The sequence below is a fragment of the Primulina tabacum genome, chromosome 16, assembly GCF_025594145.1.
Source record: "Primulina tabacum isolate GXHZ01 chromosome 16, ASM2559414v2, whole genome shotgun sequence".
Taxonomy (NCBI): Eukaryota; Viridiplantae; Streptophyta; class Magnoliopsida; order Lamiales; family Gesneriaceae; genus Primulina; species Primulina tabacum.
Window position 1 is genome coordinate 25,616,876 of NC_134565.1, and position 23,633 is coordinate 25,640,508.

Here is a 23,633-nt window from a genome sequence, read left to right on the forward strand (position 1 = left end):
GTAATCATAAATTATCTAGTTTTACAAACAATACTAAATTAATTTTTATATGGGACTTAATGAATAACAATAAATCAATGATTTATATATTAAACTTGAATAAAACTTTGTTAGATTGTGTAAACTCATATATAGCATTGTGATTATTTAAAAGTTCAAGGGGCTAAGTGTTATAAAATGTATAGTTGAAGGGTGAGTCCTAAATTCGTTAAGGTACACTTCACAGGAAACCCTCGGATGCTTCACTGACGACGAGTGCTTGTTTTCTCTTTGGTCAATCTCTCCCTTTGTTTGAAAAACTAGGGAGAAGAAAAAGGAGAACAATGGGAGAAGAGAAGCCGAAATCAGCTGGAGTTTGGCCCACCGTGAAGCCCTTTGTTAATGGCGGTTGCTCTGGTATGCTTGCTACCTGTGTCATCCAGCCAATCGATATGATCAAGGTACTCGGTGTTTGTTTGTTTTTTTTGGTTGGTGTACACGCGCGGGCGCATTTCATCGGGTTGTTTGTAATTTATTTGAGTTTTGAGAATTAAATTTTGTTGGAGCTGGATGAATGTTGGCTTCTTGCTTTGTTTCAGATCTTAGATCAAATGGGCCTCTTTGAATTCTAAAATACGGTTGTTATAGTTTTGAAAGACTCGAATAAGTTTTGGATCCTCTTTCACACCGTAATGGATTTGTAGTTTTACTGCAATTGTGTGATGATGCAAATGTTATTTTATCCAATATCTGTTGAAGGATTGATTTGAGGGTTTTTGTAGTTCTGTTATTTCGATGGCTTTGTATTAAATTTTTGAACGTTGATGGTGATGAACTTGAACTCGAACTCTTATGGTTTTTGTGTGTGCTGAAGGTCACGGATCTTTATTAAGTCTTTGTTCTGATTTCAGGTGAGAATTCAATTGGGCCAGGGATCAGCTGGGGAGGTTACTAAGAACATGCTTAAGAATGAGGGTATGGGCGCCTTTTATAAGGTTTGTTTGGCATGAGCAGTCATTCGATATCTGTTTTCTATCCATGTGCTGTAGGATGAAAATTTGATCGTTTGGGTGAATGAAATTACTGGCGTGGTTACATGTGTGCATGTATCTCTGGACTATGGATCAAAAAATACTGACTAATTAAATTAGCAAGATTTTTGAGTTTTCATCATTTAAACTTTTACAAGGATTTCATTATCACCTTGATAATGCCCATCCTCAAACCCAATTCACTAAAAAAACAGAGTCTGGAACTTTTGGGAAAAAATCTCAGGTGGCCATTAGATTGATGAATTTTGGAGAGAGTTATTTGAACTGTGGAAGGATTTGAGGTATGAATTCCAAATGACAACCAACTTAGGTGTATTTGAAATCCATAACTACTACTAGGGAAGTAAGTGAGTCGGGCCGAGTCGAATGGTATGAGGCTCTAGCTCGACTCGTTTAAGATATGTATAGTCTCGAGCTTGATTCGAGATTTTATTATAGGCTCGAGCTTGGCGTGTATTAAAATTATTTAGCTCGCAAATAGCTCGAGCTAGGCTCGTTAATAGCTCGTTTATCATGTTTAATGAGCCTGGCTCGAGCGCGGCTCATTAGACGGGCTCGTTTTCGGGCTCCTTAAACAACCTCATTTTCGAACTCGTCAAACAAGCTCGTTTTTGAGCCCATCTAATATTCATAGCCAAAAGACCGACTAAGATATGAGAATTTAAGGAGGTAGACTTTTCATTTTATAGGCTTTCAATCACTTATTTTACACTCAAATTTCGATTTGAGACAATGCAAGTTAATTATATACTCAAGGCCCATCAAACGAGCCGAGCTCGAGCTCGACATAAACGAGCCGAGCTCGAGCTCGACATAAACAAGCCGAGCTCGAGCTCGATATCGTGAACAAGCTCGCGAGCTTACGAACCAAATATCTTTAAGCTCGAGCTCGGCTCGATAAACTTAACGAACGAACTTGAACGAGTTTTTTACCCAGCTGAGTTACGAGTAGCTCGCGAGTGACTTGGTTCGTTTATATCCCTAACAATTACTATTAAAATTGCATAACTCGATATGGAATTGATTTGAAATGTACTTAATTTAGTCTATCCAAGTAAGTCAAAGAATTTGAAATCAATAAATTGGAAATCCATCCATCATTTGAAGCTCAAGGTGAATTTGTACTTTAAAATTTAATTGACGACTTAATATGATCACAGTTGTCAAAAGTGCAAGGCGAATTAAAGAGCTCATGTGTTCTGGGGCTTAAAGCGTAAAGTGAAGCATATACTTTACAGAAGTAAATCACAATAAATAAAATATTCTAAAAAGATAACAATAAAATCAATTTATTTTAAAAAATTATGAATCATGAGATATTAAATATTAAATTTTCATTTTCATCTTCCAAGTATAAATTATTAAAATGTGAGGGCAAAAGGCAAAAGCGATGTGGGGCAGAGACGGCGTGTGGCATATGCAACGAGATATTAGGGTTTCTCCTTCTCTATTTTTAAATAAATAGAGGATAAATCACACTTTCTCATCTGTTAGATTTTTTTTAAAACAAAAAAACTGTTTTTTCTATTAAGTGCAAAAAAGCGCACACGGAATCCGTGTGCTTTGGAGTGCACTTAAGTGCAGGCTGTGCAGCGCGCGCTTTTAACAACTATGAATATGATACAGAAAAACAAAGAAGACAGGAAAATTTGAAACTGATGCATATAATTTGTTTCAAGGTTTCTTTTATCCGAAAATAGTAATCAACTCACTTCAGTCTCTCAATGTTTCTGTGACTTTGCTAGTGTTCTCCACAAAGTGAGACTGTCATCTGCGAATGTTCTATTTGGTATCAAGATGAATACATTTCTTGTGTTACGGCATTTGAAGCAACATTTTGGGCTTCTTTGGAAAATTAATAGATCTTACAACTAAAAAATATGAGACTACATCGAATTTATGGATGACATGTGATTTCCTGCCTGGAAAACAATATACTCAGTGATTAACATGTCTCTGAGTTTCTCAGTATTACTGCTACTGTACATAAAAACTCCCGTATTAAAAGTCTCAAAATGGTTAGAGATGTTGAATATACCTAGAGGCAATGTGGGACATTGGAAGAACTTGAGATTTATCCTCTTCAGTTTGTGCTGCCTATTCATTCATATGGATTTTTATTTTAATTCACGGTTCAGGTTTACATTTGCATTTTCAGCCTCAGTTTTCCATCTTGAAATTTGATTTTCTTCATGATGGCATATTGTTCAGTAATGTTGTAAGTATATGCTTTGAAGGTCCATGAAATAGATATTCCCTCTCGCTGATATGTATACTCGGATACTCCTATGAATTTGTGATATGAGATTCAAATTTAAAACTACTCTGGCTTTGTCTGGATTCAATATGAAATGTTACGATATGAGCAATGACCGCTAAATTCGGTTGGGATTAATTCTAGCAAGCGGACTAGGTCAAGTTATAGTAAATGGACGAACAGTCCAAGTATCGATCCCACAGAGACTATTATTTAATTACTAAGATTCGATTATTTTATTTAATCTAGGCAAACAAGAACGAGCGATTGATTATTATTTCAACTAAGTGAATTTTTAAATGAATTTATTCTAATTTAATAACTAAATCAATTACCAGAGAAGCTTGGAACGTGGGGTTTTTTTTCAAATTTAAATAGAATGACCGGGAGCATACAACGGTAACAAACTCTGATCAAATTCAAGCACGAGAATTATTCGACTAGCAATTATTCGTAGTCACGATGTAATCCTCTAATTTAATTATAAATCTATTTCTAGAATTTATAATCCTATTTTCATTTAACAGTCCAATTATTTCTAATTGAATTTAATTAAACAAAAACGCATGCATCAACGATAGAATTACAGCTGTCACCTAAAATCGCACACTGAAACCGAATACTATTTCTAGTCGGTTTAACTGTGTGTTGATTAATATTTTTGAAGCTAATTCCAATCTATTCCCTTTCGAGTCAAGATCGAACAACAAACATGCAATTAATTGGCCAAATCAAAAGCACGAAAATTACGCAAACATTAATCAATAACATGAAATAACTGATGAATTGAATGATCCAACGAATAAACCAAATCAGTTGTTTGTCCCTATCGTGGTCCCGATCACAAGAAAAACTACTCCATAAATTCAAAACTAAAATCAAATTTATTGTTTGAATTCATGTCTAAAAATAAGAAAATAAAAGAGAGGAGAAATCTCAATGATGGTGCGCGGATCTTGCGTGTAAATTGCACTGTCTTTTTCTCTCGTTTCTCCCAAGTCTTTGCCGTCTTCAAGAGTCCCAAAGTCGCCCTTTTTTTTTTCTCCTCTAAAAGTCGGCTCTCTTCAATTCTGAAAAAAAAAACCCCCTTTTGTCTCGTTTTTTTTTTCCTTTTATTCCTTTCCAGATCACGAGCAAATCTTCGCCAAAATCTCGATCTGATATTGCGCACACGGACCCCGTGCCTGCATCCGGAGAGGGGTCCGTCTGGAGGTCCGTGCAGACACTGTAACTTGGGTTCTTGGCAATTGAATGGCACGGACCTATCTCCGGGGTCCGTGTATAGGCCTTTGTTTCCCAAAGCCTTTATTTTCTCCCCTATTTTTCCGGGTATTTCTGATGTGGCGTTGCGAGGTTTGACTTTTCTTTCATTTCTTTGGTTTTCACCCTCTTTTGGTCAAACCTGCAAACAGCCATAATGAGACGAAATAAGCGCAAAACTCGGAATAAAAATGCCAGATATGCACGAATACGACAAAATAAAATCCCTAAAATGCTATATAATTCGTGCTTATCAACTCCCCCACACTTAACCCTTGTTCGTCCTCGAACAAATTAGACAATAAATAAAGATGAAAATATTTCAGATTCAGAACTCAAGTACCACAATCAAAACTTCTCAATTTGTTAAACTCTTTCACCCCCGGTCAAAAGATCACACTTCGCATATCACAAGGTTCGTTTTCGTTGCAATTCAAGATTCAAACATTTACCCAGTCAGGATCAACAGAACAAGATGTGTGTAGTGTGTAGGTCTGACTCGTACTCATCTCCAGCTACTTGGTTTCTTGATCACTTATTTTCATTTGTTATCGAAACGCCCCATATGCTTGACTTTCATACCCCTCTCTACTAAATGTTGAACGACAATGACCTGGTTAATAGGTCTTTTCAAGCTTATAACGTAAGGCCAAGGCTCACGGCTATAATAAAAGATAGGGGAATCAAAAGTGAGATACAATAAAAATTATTCCTGTAGCACATTCATTCAACTTTCGACTCGTCAACAGTTACTATCTTTTCATCATTTTCAGAGCTCTAGCGTCTCATTTTCTTTCTCATTGTCCACCAACTTTCACCCACAGCTTTTTTTTTTTTTTTTTAAGTTCACATGACCAAAAATTCATCGACTCCTTCACTCAATTCTTCAATCCATTGGCGTAATTCAAACATTCCAATGTGCACAGGAGTTTTATTTCTCACATGTAGGTAGGAAAAAGTGTATAGGCTAAGATTCAGGTAGTTGATGTGGGACACTGAATAACTGACGAATGGGGGCTGATTGTGTGTCATTGACACACACCATTCGATTTTTTTTTTTTTTTTTTTTTCAGGCTCAAAAGAGGTTACTAGGGCAATGAATGATGTATTGGTCAGGCTTGAAAGGCTCAAACGGTCCAAAGATCGCCTAAATCATCCCTAAGTCACCATCGTTCGTATTTTCGCTTCGAGGGCTAATCAGACAAGTTCTAGGGATCGTTGTTCGATTAATCTATTTTATTTTTTTTTTTTATTTTTTTTTAAGTTCACATTTCACCAATTCACTATCAATGAGTAAAATTTTTTTTTTTTTTTTTTAAGTTCACATTTCACCAATTCACTATCAATGAGTAAAAGTTTGACCACGTGCATTGAACAAAATGTTGATACAGAACTGGTTCATGTTAGACTCTCTCCTTGAAACTACGACTCCTCTCACTCAATACTAGGCATGAACCAATTTTCCGGGTGATCCAAAATCTAACAAATTAATCCGATTATCAAGTGAAACAAGAGTTCTTAGTCTAAAAATAGTTCCATCCTACGTGAAAAGTGTTGTTAAGTGTTGTGCAACGATGTGTAACAAGACTGACCCACCCCCACACTTTGATCACGACACTGCCCTCAGTGTAAAGCAATAGAAAAGGAACGATCAAGACAGTTAAAGCAAAAACACTTCCCTGGATAAATTGAGCGTAAGTGGTGAAAATGTGGTAGAAATCAGCAACTCCTGAAAAACACGACATCGAATACACAAGGAAACGTAAAAAGGAATAGGAGAAACACACAAACACACGATCAAAATTCAAATAAGAGTAACGATAAAGATCAAGTCTGAAAACGTTGATAACAACATAAAAAGGGCGAAATCTAGAAAAAACAATAACATCCTCCACACATCCTAACAGAATAAATTACTGCTCGTCCTCAGATCCCAACTCTAAGTCCATGAATGCCTCGAGCGTAGCTCTTTCCCAGGGTGGGGCATAGGCGTCGGGAGACTGTTGCTCGATACGAGCTAAGCGGTTTCGGATGTCGTCCATGCAGTCGAGTACGGATGAGTAAAAGTGGCGCCGGGCTTGCGAGTTGCGCGGTCTAGGGGGTACGTCAGCTCTAGGGCCAGCTCGGGCATCCAATGCCGCTTCTTCCTCCCCACGGGCATCCCAGGCGCGGTCATCGATGGCAGGGGGAGGCACCGGTGGGTCACGGGGATGATGGTCGATATGTCGACTCTCAGGGTTCCGATACCACGCACCCTGCCTGAAAATGAAATACATCCCCTGCATAGCCTGAGGGGTGAGCATCTGTGTAGAAGTGGGGGCGAGCGACGTCTCGCCGGTGAGATCGACGCCGTGGGCCGCTAAAATCCTGGAGATGATGATCGGAAAAGGGGCATATGGGCGCTTGTTCTTGGTGGGGTTAATATGTGCGACAGAGCGCATATGTGCGAGTATGATCGTAAGCCACCGGAATCCCAGGAATAGCCCCCAACCCATTCAACATTTTATCGATAATGTATAAATCTATAATTCTGACCTCGTTGTTCCCGGGTTTCCTTGGTACAATGTTAGCTCCCGTGAAATAACAGATTAAGCGATCAAGCAACGGGAGGGAAGTGGGCAGGACGCTCGAGCGAGACCTGGTCTGGGAAGTGAAGTACTGCAGACGATGTCGGGCCTCGGGAATCCGAAAGGTGATGTCAGAGAAGAACATGTCTAGCTGATTATGACTCACCGGGGGGCCCTCATTTGGTACATTCAACAGAGTGGCTAGATAGGCAGTATCAAACTCGATAGGCACCCCCTTTACGAAAGTGCAGATGTGCTGCAGCCCAGTAGTACTTTTGTCGTCAAAGTTGGCATAAAATTGCCATACCAACTCGGGGAAGTAGGGACCGGTGATGTCCAACAGTGATCCCCAACCAAACTTATCGAATTCAGCCCGAATTGGTACCTCGTGATCAATCCGGGGGTGGATAGACTTTTCAACAATCAATGCGTTCTCATGCAGGGCCGAGTACCAATCAGAGTTCTCGAGGGATGTGAATTTGAAGGAGTCAAACTCTACTCTGGCGCGGCGAGATGACGAGGAAGCCTCGCCTCGTGCACGCTTACTAGTCAGTCGACGAGGAGGCATTTTGTTTCAACCAATTCACTTCACCCAATCTCAAACACAAAAATTCACGAATGCAACCCGAATAAAACAACCAAATTAATCACCGCAGTCTAACCAAGCAAACCGAAGACAAAGACCCAAGCAATAAACGAACTATCTCGCAATAAATTAATCTCTTCTACCGCACACAAAATTCCCAACACTGATAATCGCCAATGGAGAAGAGGCTTAGCCACGCTTACCGGAAAAAGAAGATGACGATGATGAAAGCACGGCGAAGGGTGGTGTTCCGGCGGTGAAAGATGCGGCGTGAGTGATTGTGGCGGTGGGTGTTGCTTAATGCAGTGTTAGAGTAGGTGATGGAGGTGTGTTTCGGGCGGCGGGAGAGGTGGTGAGGACGGCGGTGGTGCGGCGGCGTGAGTGATTGTGGCGGCGGTGCGAGAGAAGGAAACAATTTGAGGTTTTAGGGATTTGGAAGAGGGGCTGCGCGATTTTATTTCTGTGATGTCGCGAAAGTGAAGAACACGGACCCCGGGTAGGGGTCCGGGATGAGATCCGTGCAGACTCGGGAAATTGGCACTTCGAAGAATAAGTAAACACGGGGTCCGGGGGCAGGGTCCGTGGAGGCTCGGTATAAGAAAACCAATTTTACACTTTTTTTTTTTTTTTTTTGAAAAATATACGAACCAACCCAAATGTGATGCCATGCATGTACAATTCTATAGATCTAAACACGAAATTTGAGGCTCAATCAAGCACACAAGATACAAGAATTGTACAGACACTTCCCTGGTCAATTCGTGGTTTTGAAGCCGATCGCCCTGATAGATTCTCCCACACTTGAGAAATTCCACCGCTAGTAGATAAATTACCTGCACCACCATTCACTGAGATTAACTCACGAGCAATGCTAGAAAATCAAAAAGAAAGTAAACTAGAACGAATAAAATAAACTAAAGCATGAAAGAAAAATAAAAATAAACAATGGGTTGCCTCCCAGTAAGCGCTAAATTTAGAGTCGATAGCCTGACTGTACTCCCTTGATTTAGTTTGGATCTTGTAGATCCACTGTGGTCGGCTCATCGGGTATGGCACCACCATGATAAACCTTCAGCCTATGCCCATTTACTTTGAAAGCTCCGGTTGTTGCACTCGTGATCTCCACTGTTCCGTAGGGAAAAACTTGTGTGATAGTGTATGATCCTGACCACCGTGAACGCAACTTACCTGGCATCAGTTTCAGACGAGAATTATATAGTAGTACCAGTTGTCCTACCACAAATTCTCGATGGACGATGTTTTGATCATGCCAGCGTTTGGTTTTCTCTTTGTAAAGCTTGGCATTCTCGTAGGCCTCCAACCTGAACTCGTCCAATTAATTTAGCTGCAGCACTCTCTCGTCACCTGTGGCTTTAGCATCAAAATTCAGAAATTTAGTAGCCCAATAAGCCTTATGTTCAAGTTCTACAGGTAGTTGACACGATTTTCCATATAACAATTTGAAAGGGGACATGCCAATGGGGGTTTTAAAAGCGGTGCGGTATGCCCATAGTGCATCGTCGAGTTTCCTAGACCATCCTTTCCTCGAAGCACCGACAGTCTTCTCAAGAATGCGTTTTAGTTCTCGGTTCGAAACCTCGACTTGACCACTAGTTTGGGGGTGATAAGGTGTTGCCACCTTATGTCGGACCCCATACTTATCCAACAGACTGTCAAACTGACGATTACAAAAATGAGTACCCCCATCGCTGATAATGGCTCTAGGTGTGCCAAAACGTGAGAAAATGTTTTTCATAAGAAATTGAACGACAACCCTAGAATCATTAGTTTTGCATGCACTTGCTTCCACCCACTTAGACACGTAGTCTACAGCCACCAAAATATACTTGTTCCCAAAAGAAATCGGGAACGGACCCATGAAATCGATACCCCACACATCAAATAATTCACACACAAGAATGTTATTGAGAGGTAATTCATGTCTCCTAGAAATATTACCTGTTCGCTGACAATCTGGACATTTTGTGACATATTCATGCGCATCCTTAAACAAAGTAGGCCAATAAAAACAAGACTGGAGGACTTTGGCCGCAGTTCTAGTTGCCCCAAAATGGCCTCCAGCCGGACCAGCATGACAATGAAACAAAATTTCACTTACCTCTTCTTGGGGAATGCATCTACGAATTATACCGTCTGCACATATTCTAAACAAATAAGGGTCCTCCCACAAATATTATTTTAAATCTGAGAAAAACTTTTTCTTTTGCTGATATGTAAAATGGGGGGGAATGAACTTACTTGATAGATAATTAACAAAGTCAGCATACCACGGTAGATTGGTGATCTCAAAGAGTTGTTCATCCGGGAAATCGTCGCGAATAAAATCATTACCTTGAACGTGATTCTCCAGACGTGAAAGATGGTCAGCAACTTGATTTTCTGTGCCCTTCCTATCGAGTATCGTCAAGTCAAATTCCTGCAGAAGAAGAATCCAACGAATTAGCCTTGGTTTTGCATCTTTTTTAGACATTAAGTATTTCAAGGCTGAATGGTCTGTGTGCACTACAACTCTGCTCCCTATTAAATACGATCTAAACTTATCCAGAGCAAAAACAACAGCAAGAAGCTCCTTCTTTGTGGTGGCATAGTTTAGTTGGGCGGCTGACAATGTCATACTAGCATAGTAGATGACATGAATGCACTTGTCTCTCTTTTGTCCCAACACTGCCCCTAACGCCGTGTCGCTTGCATCACACATCACCTCAAATGGCGACCCCCAGTCAGGTGCTATCATCACAGGTGCTGTGATTAATTTCTCTTTCAGAACCTGAAATGCCTGCACACACTCAGCAGAGAAATCAAAAGGCACATCTTTTATCAGTAAATTAGTCATGGGCTTGGCAATGCTAGAAAAATCTTTTATAAATCGTCTGTAGAATCCCGCATGCCCAAGGAAACTACGCACTCCTCTAATATTGGTTGGGGCTGGAAGTTTCTCAATTACTTCAATCTTTGCCTTATCGACCTCAATCCCATTTTCAGAAATTTTATGCCCCAACACTATTCCCTCTCTCACCATAAAATGACATTTTTCCCAATTTAAGACCAAATTCGACTCTTCACATCTCTCCAAAACCTTAGACAGGTTAATTAAACAAGTATCAAACGAGGAGCCAAATACAGAAAAGTCATCCATGAATATCTCAATGAAATCCTCAATCATATCATGAAAAATTGCCATCATGCATCGTTGGAAGGTTGCTGGTGCATTACATAGACCGAATGGCATCCGTTTATATGCAAATGTCCCATAAGGACAAGTAAAAGTGGTTTTCTCCTGATCTTCAGGGTCGATGGGAATTTGCATATAACCCGAATAACCATCCAGAAAACAATAAAAAGAATGGCCTGCTAACCTTTCCAACATTTGATCAATAAACGGGAGGGGGAAATGATCTTTACGGGTGGCATCGTTAAGTTTTCTATAATCGATGCAAACACGCCACCCTGTAACAGTTCTCGTGGGAATTAATTCATTATTATCATTTTTCACAACAGTGATCCCACCTTTCTTTGGAACGACTTGGACTGGACTGACCCACCTACTGTCAGAAATCGGATAAATAATACCTGCGTCCAGTAGCTTAATCACCTCTTTCTTTACCACCTCTTGCATGGCTGGGTTTAGACGCCTTTGGGGTTGAGTAGACGTCTTGTGATCGGCCTCCATCAGAATCTTATGCATACACATAGAAGAGCTGATCCCCTTAATGTCTGCAATGCTCCAACCTATGGCTTTGATGTTATCCCTCAAGACTCGCAGCAGCTTCTCTTCCTCCATACCTGTCAAAGTAGATGAAACAATTACTGGCAATTTATCATTATCAAGCAAAAACAGGTATTTTAAGTGCGAAGGAAGAGGTTTCATCTCTAGGATCGCGGATTCTTAGATGGATGACTTTAACGGTCTTGGGACATGCCCAAGCTCCCCAATCCTAGAATTTACCGTCTTTGAAATTGGACTGCCTGCTTCCAAATAGGAGATACATTCATGAAGCTCTTGATTTCCCAATTCTTGCGGAGATGAATGAGTTAAGCAGACCTCCAAAGGATCGTCACCTATCAATTCCTGTAAAACACACTCAACAAACTCGTCCGTAGCATCAATTCTAAAACAAGCAGATGTATCATTAGGATATTTGATGGACTGAAAAACATTAAACACCACACTCTCATCATTCAGTCTCAGCACCAACTCACCCTTTTGTACATCTATCAGGGCTTTCCCAGTGGCTAAAAACGGTCTTCCTAAAATAAGGGGAATCTCACGATCTTCTTCCATATCCAACACAACAAAATCGACCGGAAAAATGAACTTGTCAACCTTAACTAACACGTCCTCTACAACTCCCCTAGGATATTTAATCGATCTATCAGCTAACTGTAGGGAAATTGTAGTTGGCTTCACTTCACCTATTTTCAGTTTCTCAAAGCATGAATATGGCATCAAGTTAATGCTTGCACCTAAGTCACACAAAGCTTTACTGAAATTTGAAGTTCCAATAGTGCAAGGGATAGAAAAACTACCTGGATCCTTAAGCTTCGGAGGGAGTTTATTTTGTAAAATCGCAGAACACTCCTCCGAAAGCTTAACTGTCTCTAAGTCAACCAATTTCCTCTTGTTTGATAAAATCTCTTTAAGAAATTTGGCATATGAGGGCATTTGAGCTAAAGCTTCTGCAAATGGGATATTTATATGCAACTTTTTGAAAATCTCAAGAAATTTTGAAAATTGAGTATCCAATTGCAGTTGCTTTGCTCTTTGGGGAAATGGGAGTGATTTAATATCAATATTCGAGTTCGAGTTCAGAGACTTACCTTTCTCCCTTGCGGCATTTGACCCTTGCTTTGCTGGTACCCTTTCCTTCACATCACTTTCAACATCGACCACCTCCTGCTTTATGGGAGACGTCACCGTGACAACATTGACACCTTTTGGATTCTTTTCCGTGTCACTAGGTAGTGTACCCGGAACTCGTGTAGCCATTTGTGTCGCTAACTGCCCTAGTTGCGTCTCCACTCTTTGCATCATGGCATCATGGTTTTGCCATCTCATCTCATTTCCAGCGATGTATTTGGCAAGCATGTCCTCAAGATTCGACTTGCTATCCTGTGGCTTGAAACCGGGTGGCATCGAAGGTCCAGCACCTTGCGGCGGTTTAGGTGGTTGTTGTGGAGGTCTTTGCTGTGTAGGATGTTGTGGCGGATTAAACTGTAGTGGCTCAACAGAAGTTTCAGGTTGCCTCCATCCAAAATTCGGATGATTCCTCCAGCCGGGGTTATATGAAAAACTGTATGGATTGTATTGTGGACGACCTTGGTTTCCCACATAATTCACCGAGTCCCCTCCAAAGCACTGTATCCCCTCACAAGACATATCTGGCATGAATGGCATGTCACTAGATGAACCACCAACCATTTCAGCACTTCCTTGAATCTGATTCATTGGTTTGACTGGTATTGATTTATTTGCCTGTAACTGTGCCATCTGATGCGTCAATCCATCAAGTTTCGCTGTAATTGCTGTCAGAGCATCCATCTCTAGAAATCCTACCTTCTTTTCCCTGCGGTTGTCTTGCCAACCCACATTGCTCTCTGCCATATTAGATATGATTTCGAGCGCTGCAGTTGGCGTTTTCCTGTACAAGCTTCCGTTTGCTGCCGCATCGAGCATAGATCTCACCGAAGGGTCTACTCCATAATAGAATGTCTCAACCTGTTGGCCTATTGAAAAGCCATGTTTCGGGCACATCCTTAACATTTTCTTGAACCTCGCCCATGCTGAATTCAGTGATTCCCCATCTCTCTGTCTAAATGATGTAATTTCATTTCTTAACTGTGTAATCTTAGTTGGGGGAAAATACCTGTGCATAAAGAACTCGACCAATCCTTCCCATGTCGTGATAGAACCAGCTGGAAGGTCTCGAAGCCACTCCATAGCCTCTCCTTGTAGGGAGAATGGAAATAATCTGAGTCGAATGGCATCAGTACTCACCCCATTGCACTTGATTGTGTCATAGATTGACAGAAAGTTCTCCAGATGTGCATTAGGGTCTTCAGAAGGTGATCCTCCAAATTTGACTTGAAGTTGGATCATCTGGATGATGCCCGGTTTAAGCTCAAATGTATTAGCCTGTATTGTGGGACGCACAATACTAGACCCATAACCTCCGAATGCGGGTCGATGAAGTTCCATCAGCGTACGATTATCCTCTTCTCCGGCCATTTCCTCAACCTCTGGTTTACGGTCTAATTCAGATTCTGCTTCAGATTCAAACTCCAGGGTCAAGTCGTTGTTCCTTCGAGCTCTGCGGATACTGCGGAGAGTGCTTTCAATCTCAAGATCAAGTGTTACTAGATTCCTGACGTCTTGAGCACGACTCATATAACACGAGCTAACCCCTAAAATCAAAAATTAAAGTGCAAGATTTAAGCTCCAAAAGAGTATGAAAAGCTAAAACAAAGTTAATCTAATTAAAATGCTAAAGAAAGAATGAAATATTTAAAACTAAGAATAAAAGCCTAGTCTCAAATGAATAATTTATCCTAATATCAAATAAATAGTCCCCGGCAACGGCGCCAAAAACTTGACCGCTAAATTCGGTTGGGATTAATTCTAGCAAGCGGACTAGGTCAAGTTATAGTAAATGGACGAACACTCCAAGTATCGATCCCACAGAGACTATTATTTAATTACTAAGATTCGATTATTTTATTTAATCTAGGCAAACAAGAACAAGCGATTGATTATTATTTCAACTAAGTGAATTTTTAAATGAATTTATTCTAATTTAATAACTAAATCAATTACCAGAGAAGCTTGGAACGTGGGGTTTTTTTCAAATTTAAATAGAATGACCGGGAGCACACAACGGTAACAAACTCTGATCAAATTCAAGCACGAGAATTATTCGACTAGCAATTATTCGTAGTCACGATGTAATCCTCTAATTTAATTATAAATCTATTTCTAGAATTTATAATCCTATTTTCATTTAACAGTCCAATTATTTCTAATTGAATTTAATTAAACAAAAACGCATGCATCAACGATAGAATTACAGCTGTCACCTAAAATCGCACACTGAAACCGAATACTATTTCTAGTCGGTTTAACTGTGTGTTGATTAATATTTTTGAAGCTAATTCCAATCTATTCCCTTTCGAGTCAAAATCGAACAACAAACATGCAATTAATTGGCCAAATCAAAAGCACGAAAATTACGCAAACATTAATCAATAACATGAAATAACTGATGAATTGAATGATCCAACGAATAAACCAAATCAGTCGTTTGTCCCTATCGTGGTCCCGATCACAAGAAAAACTACTCCATAAATTCAAAACTAAAATCAAATTTATTGTTTGAATTCATGTCTAAAAATAAGAAAATAAAAGAGAAGAGAAATCTCAATGATGGTGCGCGGATCTTGCGTGTAAATTGCACTGTCTTTTTCTCTCGTTTCTCCCAAGTCTTTGCCGTCTTCAAGAGTCCCAAAGTCGCCCTTTTTTTTTTCTCCTCTAAAAGTCGGCTCTCTTCAATTCTGAAAAAAAAAAACCCCTTTTGTCTCGTTTTTTTTTTCCTTTTATTCCTTTCCAGATCACGAGCAAATCTTCGCCAAAATCTCGATCTGATATTGCGCACACGGACCCCGTGCCTGCATCCGGAGAGGGGTCCGTCTGGAGGTCCGTGCAGACACTGTAACTTGGGTTCTTGGCAATTGAATGGCACGGACCTGTCTCCGGGGTCCGTGTATAGGCCTTTGTTTCCCAAAGCCTTTATTTTCTCCCCTATTTTTCCGGGTATTTCTGATGTGGCGTTGCGAGGTTTGACTTTTCTTTCATTTCTTTGGTTTTCACCCTCTTTTGGTCAAACCTGCAAACAGCCATAATGAGACGAAATAAGCGCAAAACTTGGAATAAAAATGCCAGATATGCACGAATACGACAAAATAAAATCCCTAAAATGCTATATAATTCGTGCTTATCAAGCAACATGCTTTTTTTTTTCTTATCTTGATTGTATTTTTAATTTTTCTGTAGGGCTTATCTGCTGGGCTTCTTCGACAAGCTACGTATACAACTGCGAGGCTTGGGTCATTTAAGTGAGTATTTTATATGAACAGTGCAGCTCTCAGGCTATATTATATCCTTGTTTATGGTTGGTTGACATGACGTTTCGGATAAACTAGAATTTTGTTGATCAGTTATGTTGATTGTGCTTTTGATGCCTTGGTCTTTTGTTAGTGGTTTTTATTTATTTGATACTTTCCTAAACTAGAATGTTGTTGATCAGTTATGTTGATTGTGTGTTTGATGCCTTAGTTTTTTTGTTAATGGTTTTTATTTATCTGGTACTTGCAATCACTGTATCATTTCTTGCAAGGACACAAATTGCTTCTGTTTTAAGAACACAACTATTCGAATGGGAGTTTTATTTTCCTGTCCAAATTTTTTCGGTGTAGCTTATCAAAAGAGAAGAACGGAAGCACTGCTATTTATTAACCAAATAAGGATCCTTTTCCGTTTTCCTAATTTTTTGTTTTTATCCTCATAGCTTATTGACGAATGAGTAGCCCAATTGAGATCGACAGGTCCCAAAGTGTGAAGCTTTTCGCTATTTAGGATGTATTATCCAAAAGATCTGGGGCATTAGAAAGGATATCGATCATAGGATTAAAGACTATTGTTTGACCAGTTATGCTTTATGACTCATATTGTTGGGCCACTGCAGGACTACATATGCATAAGATGGTTGTAGCAGAGATGCATATGGTAAGATGGATGTGTGACAAAATACGCAAGGATATAATTAAGAATGAAATGATTATGACCTATTTAGGTGTAGTTTCCATAGAGGATAATATCAGGGAGATATGTCTAACATGGTTTGGTCATGTGAAGAGTAGATCAAACACGACCCCAATCCAACTTATCTTAGCTTGACAGGTTAATGGAAGAAGTTGGAGGGGTAGCCATTAAAAACTTGGATAAAAGTGGGTAAGGAGGATATCTTAATTCTTACATCTTGGTTTAAGGCATGATATGTGGGAAAATCACTTAGTTTTGAGAACCAACATCCATGTAGTCGACTTCGTAAGTAGCGGGAATATGCTATGATGATGATGATGATTGCTTATCGGCGAAGAAGAATGGAAACACTACAATGTGTATGATTACCGGCCTTATTAGTGCAATCTGTCTTCTAGAATATGGCACACATGTTACCTCAGTCTTCACATATGTAGGTTGGTTCGTCTTTTTTGGGCTCAGAATTTGAGTTTTTTGAAACTTTTCTACGTGCTTTCATAGTCATTGCAAGGATTGAATAAAATCTGACAGATTAAGAAACTTGGCTATAAGATGTTAAATTTCGTCCCAAGGTATTTATATTTCTTTGAATTAAAGGAGCGTAAAATGGAAAATGAAGCGAAGCACGGGAGAGGATACACTTCTTCACAATCATAAGTTTTCTAATTTTCATTAGTTCTGCAAGCTGATCACTTTTTAAGTGGTTGTACTTGGGAAAATCAACTGCTCATTTTGGTGGGGTCCTTGTAGCAAGAAAGTCAAATGGATGAAGCAGTTAAACTGATACGGCAACTCATCGGTAAGCACGGGATTTGTATCTCGCTGTTTGCGTCGGTTGCATCACTATCTTTTTGTAGTAGCAGTCGTTGACTCATAAAAGAATTGTATTTACACTGATGTGAAGGTTTAACTTCAGAATTGCCTCTCAGAACCAGCTCTTGTGCCTTTTTTATTAGTTACATCCTTGAATGAAGAGGCTTTGTGGGGGAAAAGTGCTGTGGTGTTTTTATTGGATGAGATAGATTGACATCAGTAGACCATCATATCATTTGAGCATTTTGTGCTTCATCTGAATCAGATATCTGGCAACATGGGTCTCCTTCATCTGGAAGTTTGAATACCACAGTACTTATTCAATCCTGATCGCATGAGTTGTCTTGAAGCTAATGAAAATACATGAAACTCCTTTATAAATGGATGAAATACCGTAAATGTTAGTAATCTTTTCTAATTTATATAATGTAATATAGCATTTCAACTTATCAACTTTTCTGATATAGGATTTTAACCAACAAAGCACTAGAAGCTAATGATGGGAAGCCCCTTCCACTTTATCAAAAAGCGCTTTGTGGTTTGACTGCGGGAGCTATTGGAGCAACAGTTGGTAGTCCTGCAGATCTAGCCCTCATACGCATGCAGGCAGATGCAACATTACCCATTGCCCAGCGGCGGAATTACACAAATGCCTTTCATGCACTTTATCGTATTGCTGCTGATGAAGGGGTGTTAGCCCTCTGGAAAGGTGCTGGCCCTACTGTGGTAAGGGCTATGGCACTTAACATGGGTATGCTTGCTTCTTATGATCAAAGTGTGGAGTTCTTCAAGGACTCTCTTGGTTTTGGTGAGGCTACTACAATTATAGGTGAGATACTCTGACTCCATACTGGCAGTACCTTTATCTCATTTGTCGAGAGCATTCTTGAAACCTAACGTTTTGTTATTTTATTTTATTAATTCAAAATATCAATTTTTAACCTTTTTTTCAGGGGCTAGTACCGTGTCAGGATTCTTTGCTTCAGCCTGTAGTTTACCATTTGATTATGTCAAAACCCAAATACAGAAAATGCAACCGGATGCTGAAGGGAAATATCCGTACACTGGTTCTCTAGATTGTGTTGTGAAAACATTGAAGTCAGGCGGACCCTTCAAATTCTACACTGGATTCCCAGTGTACTGTGTTAGAATTGCCCCTCATGTCATGGTACTCTCTTTGTCCCTATTAACTAGCGGAACTCTCTATTATCACTATTTGTAACATCAACCGAGTCCTTGTCCGTGGAATACAAATTTTGCTTCTCATGACCTTGCTCATAAAACTCAATATTGGATGTAATTTAGTTTTTTGGATGCTATTCCTATGCTTTTGAAAAATGCTGCAACTAATGATCTGTTGCATTGTCAATGAAATGGATGTTCGTAGTTTGGAAAGAAAAAAAAGAAACCCCATCGAGTCCTGATAAAAATTTAAAATAAAGTATCGTCTTAGAATTTCTTCTACTGTTGTCTGTGTTCTTGCAGATGACCTGGATATTCTTGAACCAGATTCAGAAGATTGAAAAGTCTGTTGGATTGTAAACCCAGAGAGGATCACCATTGAAGTTGGCTTTTGATCAAATAATGAAATATCACTTTGTTGTATTGGTTTTTTATCTTCCTTTTTTGATAAAAATTCACATCCCCAAAGATGGTCGGGTAATCTTATATCGCGACTGAATGAATTTTTGCACTGATCCGAATCAGAGTAGACAGGGATCTGAGAATTTCTCAACTGACAATTCGAATTAGTGATTTCGATCGTATTGTTTTCGGCAAAACTAATTTTTGTACTCTTTCAGTAGCTGTGAAATATTAGTGTTGTATTTGAAATTTAGCTTTACGCTTTAACCACAGTGATTAGAGAAAGCTAATGCTACGTTTGGTACGTGTGATAGGATAAGTAAATGATTAATAATATAGGGATTAAAAAATAGAGATATTGATAAATAACATGGTGGGATAAAATTTACGGTGTTTGATATGATTTTAATATTACGTATTAATTTTGTACATTAACATAAAATGACCAAAACATCCCCACATTTTTGTCATTAATAATTTATTTTTTCATTTGTAATTTTCTTGGTTCAATGACCACCACCAAAACCTCCACCACCACCAAAGCCGCCTCCACCTCCTACTCCTCCGCCACCTCCAAAACCGCCGCCCCCACCAAAACCACCACCACCATCACCAAGTCCCACCATTTACAAGGGGAAGATTGTGCTCCAATGGAGGACAATAGTTTGTGGTGATGTTTCTGAAAGTATCCCCTACAAAAATACAGTTTTGTGGTGATGAAGGAGAGAGAAAGGGTATTATGGTAAAATTTACTTTAATCAATAAATGGGATAAATTATCACACCTAAATTATTAGTATTATTTGTCCAACAAATTATAGCTACAGTGCGGGCTTTTTCTTATTTCACGGGCCCATATATTTGATCAAAAAACCAACCAAACATTGGATATATGATGATTGTTAACTTATCATGGACTAATCCTATCTATCAAACATAGACTAAAACGTTTAAATTATTGCTTTTTAAACGAATCATACGATCGAAATTACTAATTCGAACTGCCAGTTTATTTATGGGTAAATTGTCTTGATTGTACCTATGTCAGAATATTTATTGGCCCAATCTCAACGTCAAATATTTTATATGTTTGGATTGATGTCAAAAGCTAATGATTTCAGATTTATTTAATGGTTTCGAGGTATAAAATTGAATTAAATTCCAAATTAATTGTATATCAAGTTATATAATTTCAAGACAAAAATTTGTGTGAAACGGTCTCATGAGTCGTATTTTGTGAGATAAATATTTTATTTGGGTTATTAATGAAAAAAGTATTACTTTTTATTGTGAATATTATTACTTTTTATTGTGAATATCGGTAGAATTGAATCGTTTCACAGATAAAGATTCGTGAGACCGTCTTATAAGAGATTTACTCGAAAATTTCAATAATAATTGTGATAAATTTCAAATAGACGAAAAATAAATATTATTTGAAATACATTATTCGAATTCTTTCACAGATCAATACTCTCTCTGAATCAGATCTATCTATACGATAAACCTACATTCCTCTAGTTTAATTTCTCGAAAAATTGAGTGGGCATGTGAAAATAACCATATCTTACTGCCAGGCGGTGTGTGTGTGTGTGTCAGTGTGAGTGGATGGGTGGGGTTTGGAAGAGTAGTAATGGAATAATCATGCCCCCGACTGATTCTACCATAGAGGCCAACGATAGACAATAACTCCCCCCGAACACAGCTTACAACTTTCATCGTACTGTGCTCTCCAAAGAAAACTCGGTGCTGGTTCTTTTGGAGCGACACTGATTATAGTAGATTTAGCTTTTATTTTGTGGAAAATCATTAGTTTCATCGGGTTTTTTTAATACAATATAATCAAGTATTTTATTTTATTTTATTTTTTACAAAAAGAGAAATGTAAGTATATTTTAAATGTTTTTTTTTCGAGACAGTAAAATTTTGGTTCGAAATAAAAATTTACTAAAGTGTACTTTTTTTATTGCCTTACTTTGCCATATGATTCATAGTTTATATAGGTTGTGTTTGGATGAATGTATTTCAAATCTATGGATGATAAATATGTTCAAATGTTTTTTTTTTTTTTGAGTTTTTAAGAAACATGACAATAAACTTTAAATTCACTCTACGATGTTTATATAGTATTTCATATTAAGTATAATGGATTTCAAGTTCATCCAATAATTGAGAGAATTTAAATTCGTTCTACTTTGTGTAACTAATGCATAAATAAGTAAGCTATTGATTTAAAATTTCATATATTGTTCCATTGTCAACAATAAAAAAATAATCAAAATCCATAAATTTCAAATCTGTCTATCCAAATACAACATTAGATAATATGGTGATTAAGCTTCAATTTACAACTATCAACCATGAAATCTTTCTAAATTAACTTTAATTCTAATGAATGAGCTATGTTAGTGCGCTATCAACTAATATGTTTACAAATTGTTTGTAGTAATATCTCAAAAAGTTGCGCAATGAGTAATAGTCATTTGATATATAAACATACTTTATGATTGTGAACAAATAAGTACATATATTTTTTAGAAAGGCAGCTCGATGTTATCTAAATTTTTTCTTGTTGGGTCCGGTGAGCCAGATCTTTAAATCTCGTTATTTCGGGTAGGCGGCAATGAACTACGATGAGCAGGGTCGAGTATGCACACCAGAACAAAGGTTAGGGGTTACTTGAGCACATGCATGGTGATGTACCAATTACGAGGGGTTGATCTTCAAAATCGGTCGTTTGAAAAATCAAACAAAGAAGGGATCGACAATAAGATTATGTTAATAGAGAGCTTGTTTATGATCACCAATTCCAGGCCAACCAACTTCTAAACGAGTCCAATCATCTTCACAGTATGCCCATGGACTGAAGCCGCATATCTCATACGTGCAATCATAAGCACCTTGACAGTTGCGTACATCAACAATAATATGAGAGAAAGTCACGAGAGTTTCACTCAATCATCTCCAATAGTATGAGTTAGACACTGAGCATGAGTAGTGTTAATCATTTGACTACAGTTGATGGAAGATAAGAAAAATATAAACTCTTTTAATTTTTTTTATGTATTGATATAAATTTGAGTATGAAAATTTTAATTTTGAAAATTTGTCCATCATTAATTTTAAAATTGTGTCTCATGTTTGGTTTGTATGTGTTAGGATAACCATTGTTTCTTCGGGTTTTTGAATACAATACAATCATTTTTTTTTCAAAATTTTGTTTGAAAACCTGTAGGAAGTTTGTAAGGATTTTGGTTTGAAATATAAATGTACTCACTCAAGTGTAATTTTTTTATTGCCTTTGCCATATGATTTTTAGATTGTGTTTGCATGAATGAATTTCAAATATATAGATTTCAAATATATTCAAATGCTTTTTTATTTTATTTTAGACAAACAAATCATAAACTTCAAATTCACTCTTCCATGCCTATGTAGTATTTTATGTTAAATATGATATATTTCAAGTTCGCCCAATACTAAGGGCATCCGCATTCGTTACCATTATAACACCCACCACCTAATCAAAAATCGCAGGGTTCACATGTCACATACACATTATATTAATACATCTATTCTTCCGCATCCATTTTAATATTAACACTCATTATTTGTAGGTCCCGCTGTCCACTCATTCATCTTATTTTTATTTAAAAGTAAATAAATTCAATTTCAAAATATATACAAAATTTAAAATATTATCATTTTATATAAATAATAATATGTTTTATATATTTAGTACGTAATTTTATCTTATTTTCTAAATGTTATTTATTTAAAATAAATTTTATTATAAACTTAAAATGAAACAGTATAACATATAAAAATAAAAAAAAACATACAAATTAAATGTAAGAGAAAATTTAAAATACTAATTCAAGGGTTGTTGTATTGTGATCAAATATGTTAAACTAAGTCGGCACGAAGTTGGTGATGCACATGAGTATCACGTATTTCGGTATTTGTTCGGAGATATTCATGAAATCCTCGGTTTGAGCCCTGGACAGGTTGTGCGGGTTCGTCACATTCACCGTTGTATCAATTTATCACGTGAACTCCCTCAGTCTTCGAAAATCATGTTATGTAAAATAATGCATGCTAACATAATATGTTTTAACTTTTTCTGTACCAGTAATGAGCTGGACCTCTGACAATTGCCCATTGAGCTTGGAGCACCCCAAATGCTCGTTCAACATCTTTTCTTGTAGACTCTTGTCTTTCCTTAAAAAGCCTACTATTTGGATCCTCCGAGCAAAGAAAAGACTTAACGAAAGTGGCCTATTCCGGATATATTCCATCTGTTAAATAATATCCCTTCATATATTAAGTCTAGTTGACCATGAAGTTAATCTCTGGGGCATTTACTTGTAAGACATTATTGAATATGGGAGATTCGTACAATACGTTAAGATCATTACGTGAACCGGCGACACCAAAGATGCACCCCCATTTAAAAGATTTTGTCCTCGAAATCTCAAACATCTCTATATACATAACATTGGCAAACATATAATATGTTACCAGTTATAGTGCATATCAAAACTAAAATCAGTAAATGGATCATCATACATTGAATACAATGGAACAGGTGGAATAGAATCAAACAAGTGCGGATATGAATCTCGCATCTTGCTCTCCAATTCCCACGTCGACTCTTCCACACCATGTCGTGTCCATTGTACTCAAACCAACGGAATCGATTT

General features: G+C 38.0%; 1 protein-coding gene across 1 annotated transcript; it reads left to right on the forward strand.

Moving 5' to 3' along the window:
- Positions 1-205: 205 nt before the first annotated feature.
- Positions 206-19,132, forward strand: LOC142529158 (mitochondrial dicarboxylate/tricarboxylate transporter DTC-like). Its single transcript, XM_075634594.1, has 6 exons — positions 206-440; positions 891-974; positions 15,767-15,828; positions 17,815-18,176; positions 18,301-18,515; positions 18,833-19,132. The coding sequence occupies exons 1-6, from the start codon at positions 324-326 to the stop codon at positions 18,887-18,889; spliced, it is 897 nt and encodes a 298-aa protein (XP_075490709.1). The 5' UTR covers positions 206-323; the 3' UTR covers positions 18,890-19,132.
- Positions 19,133-23,633: the final 4,501 nt, after the last annotated feature.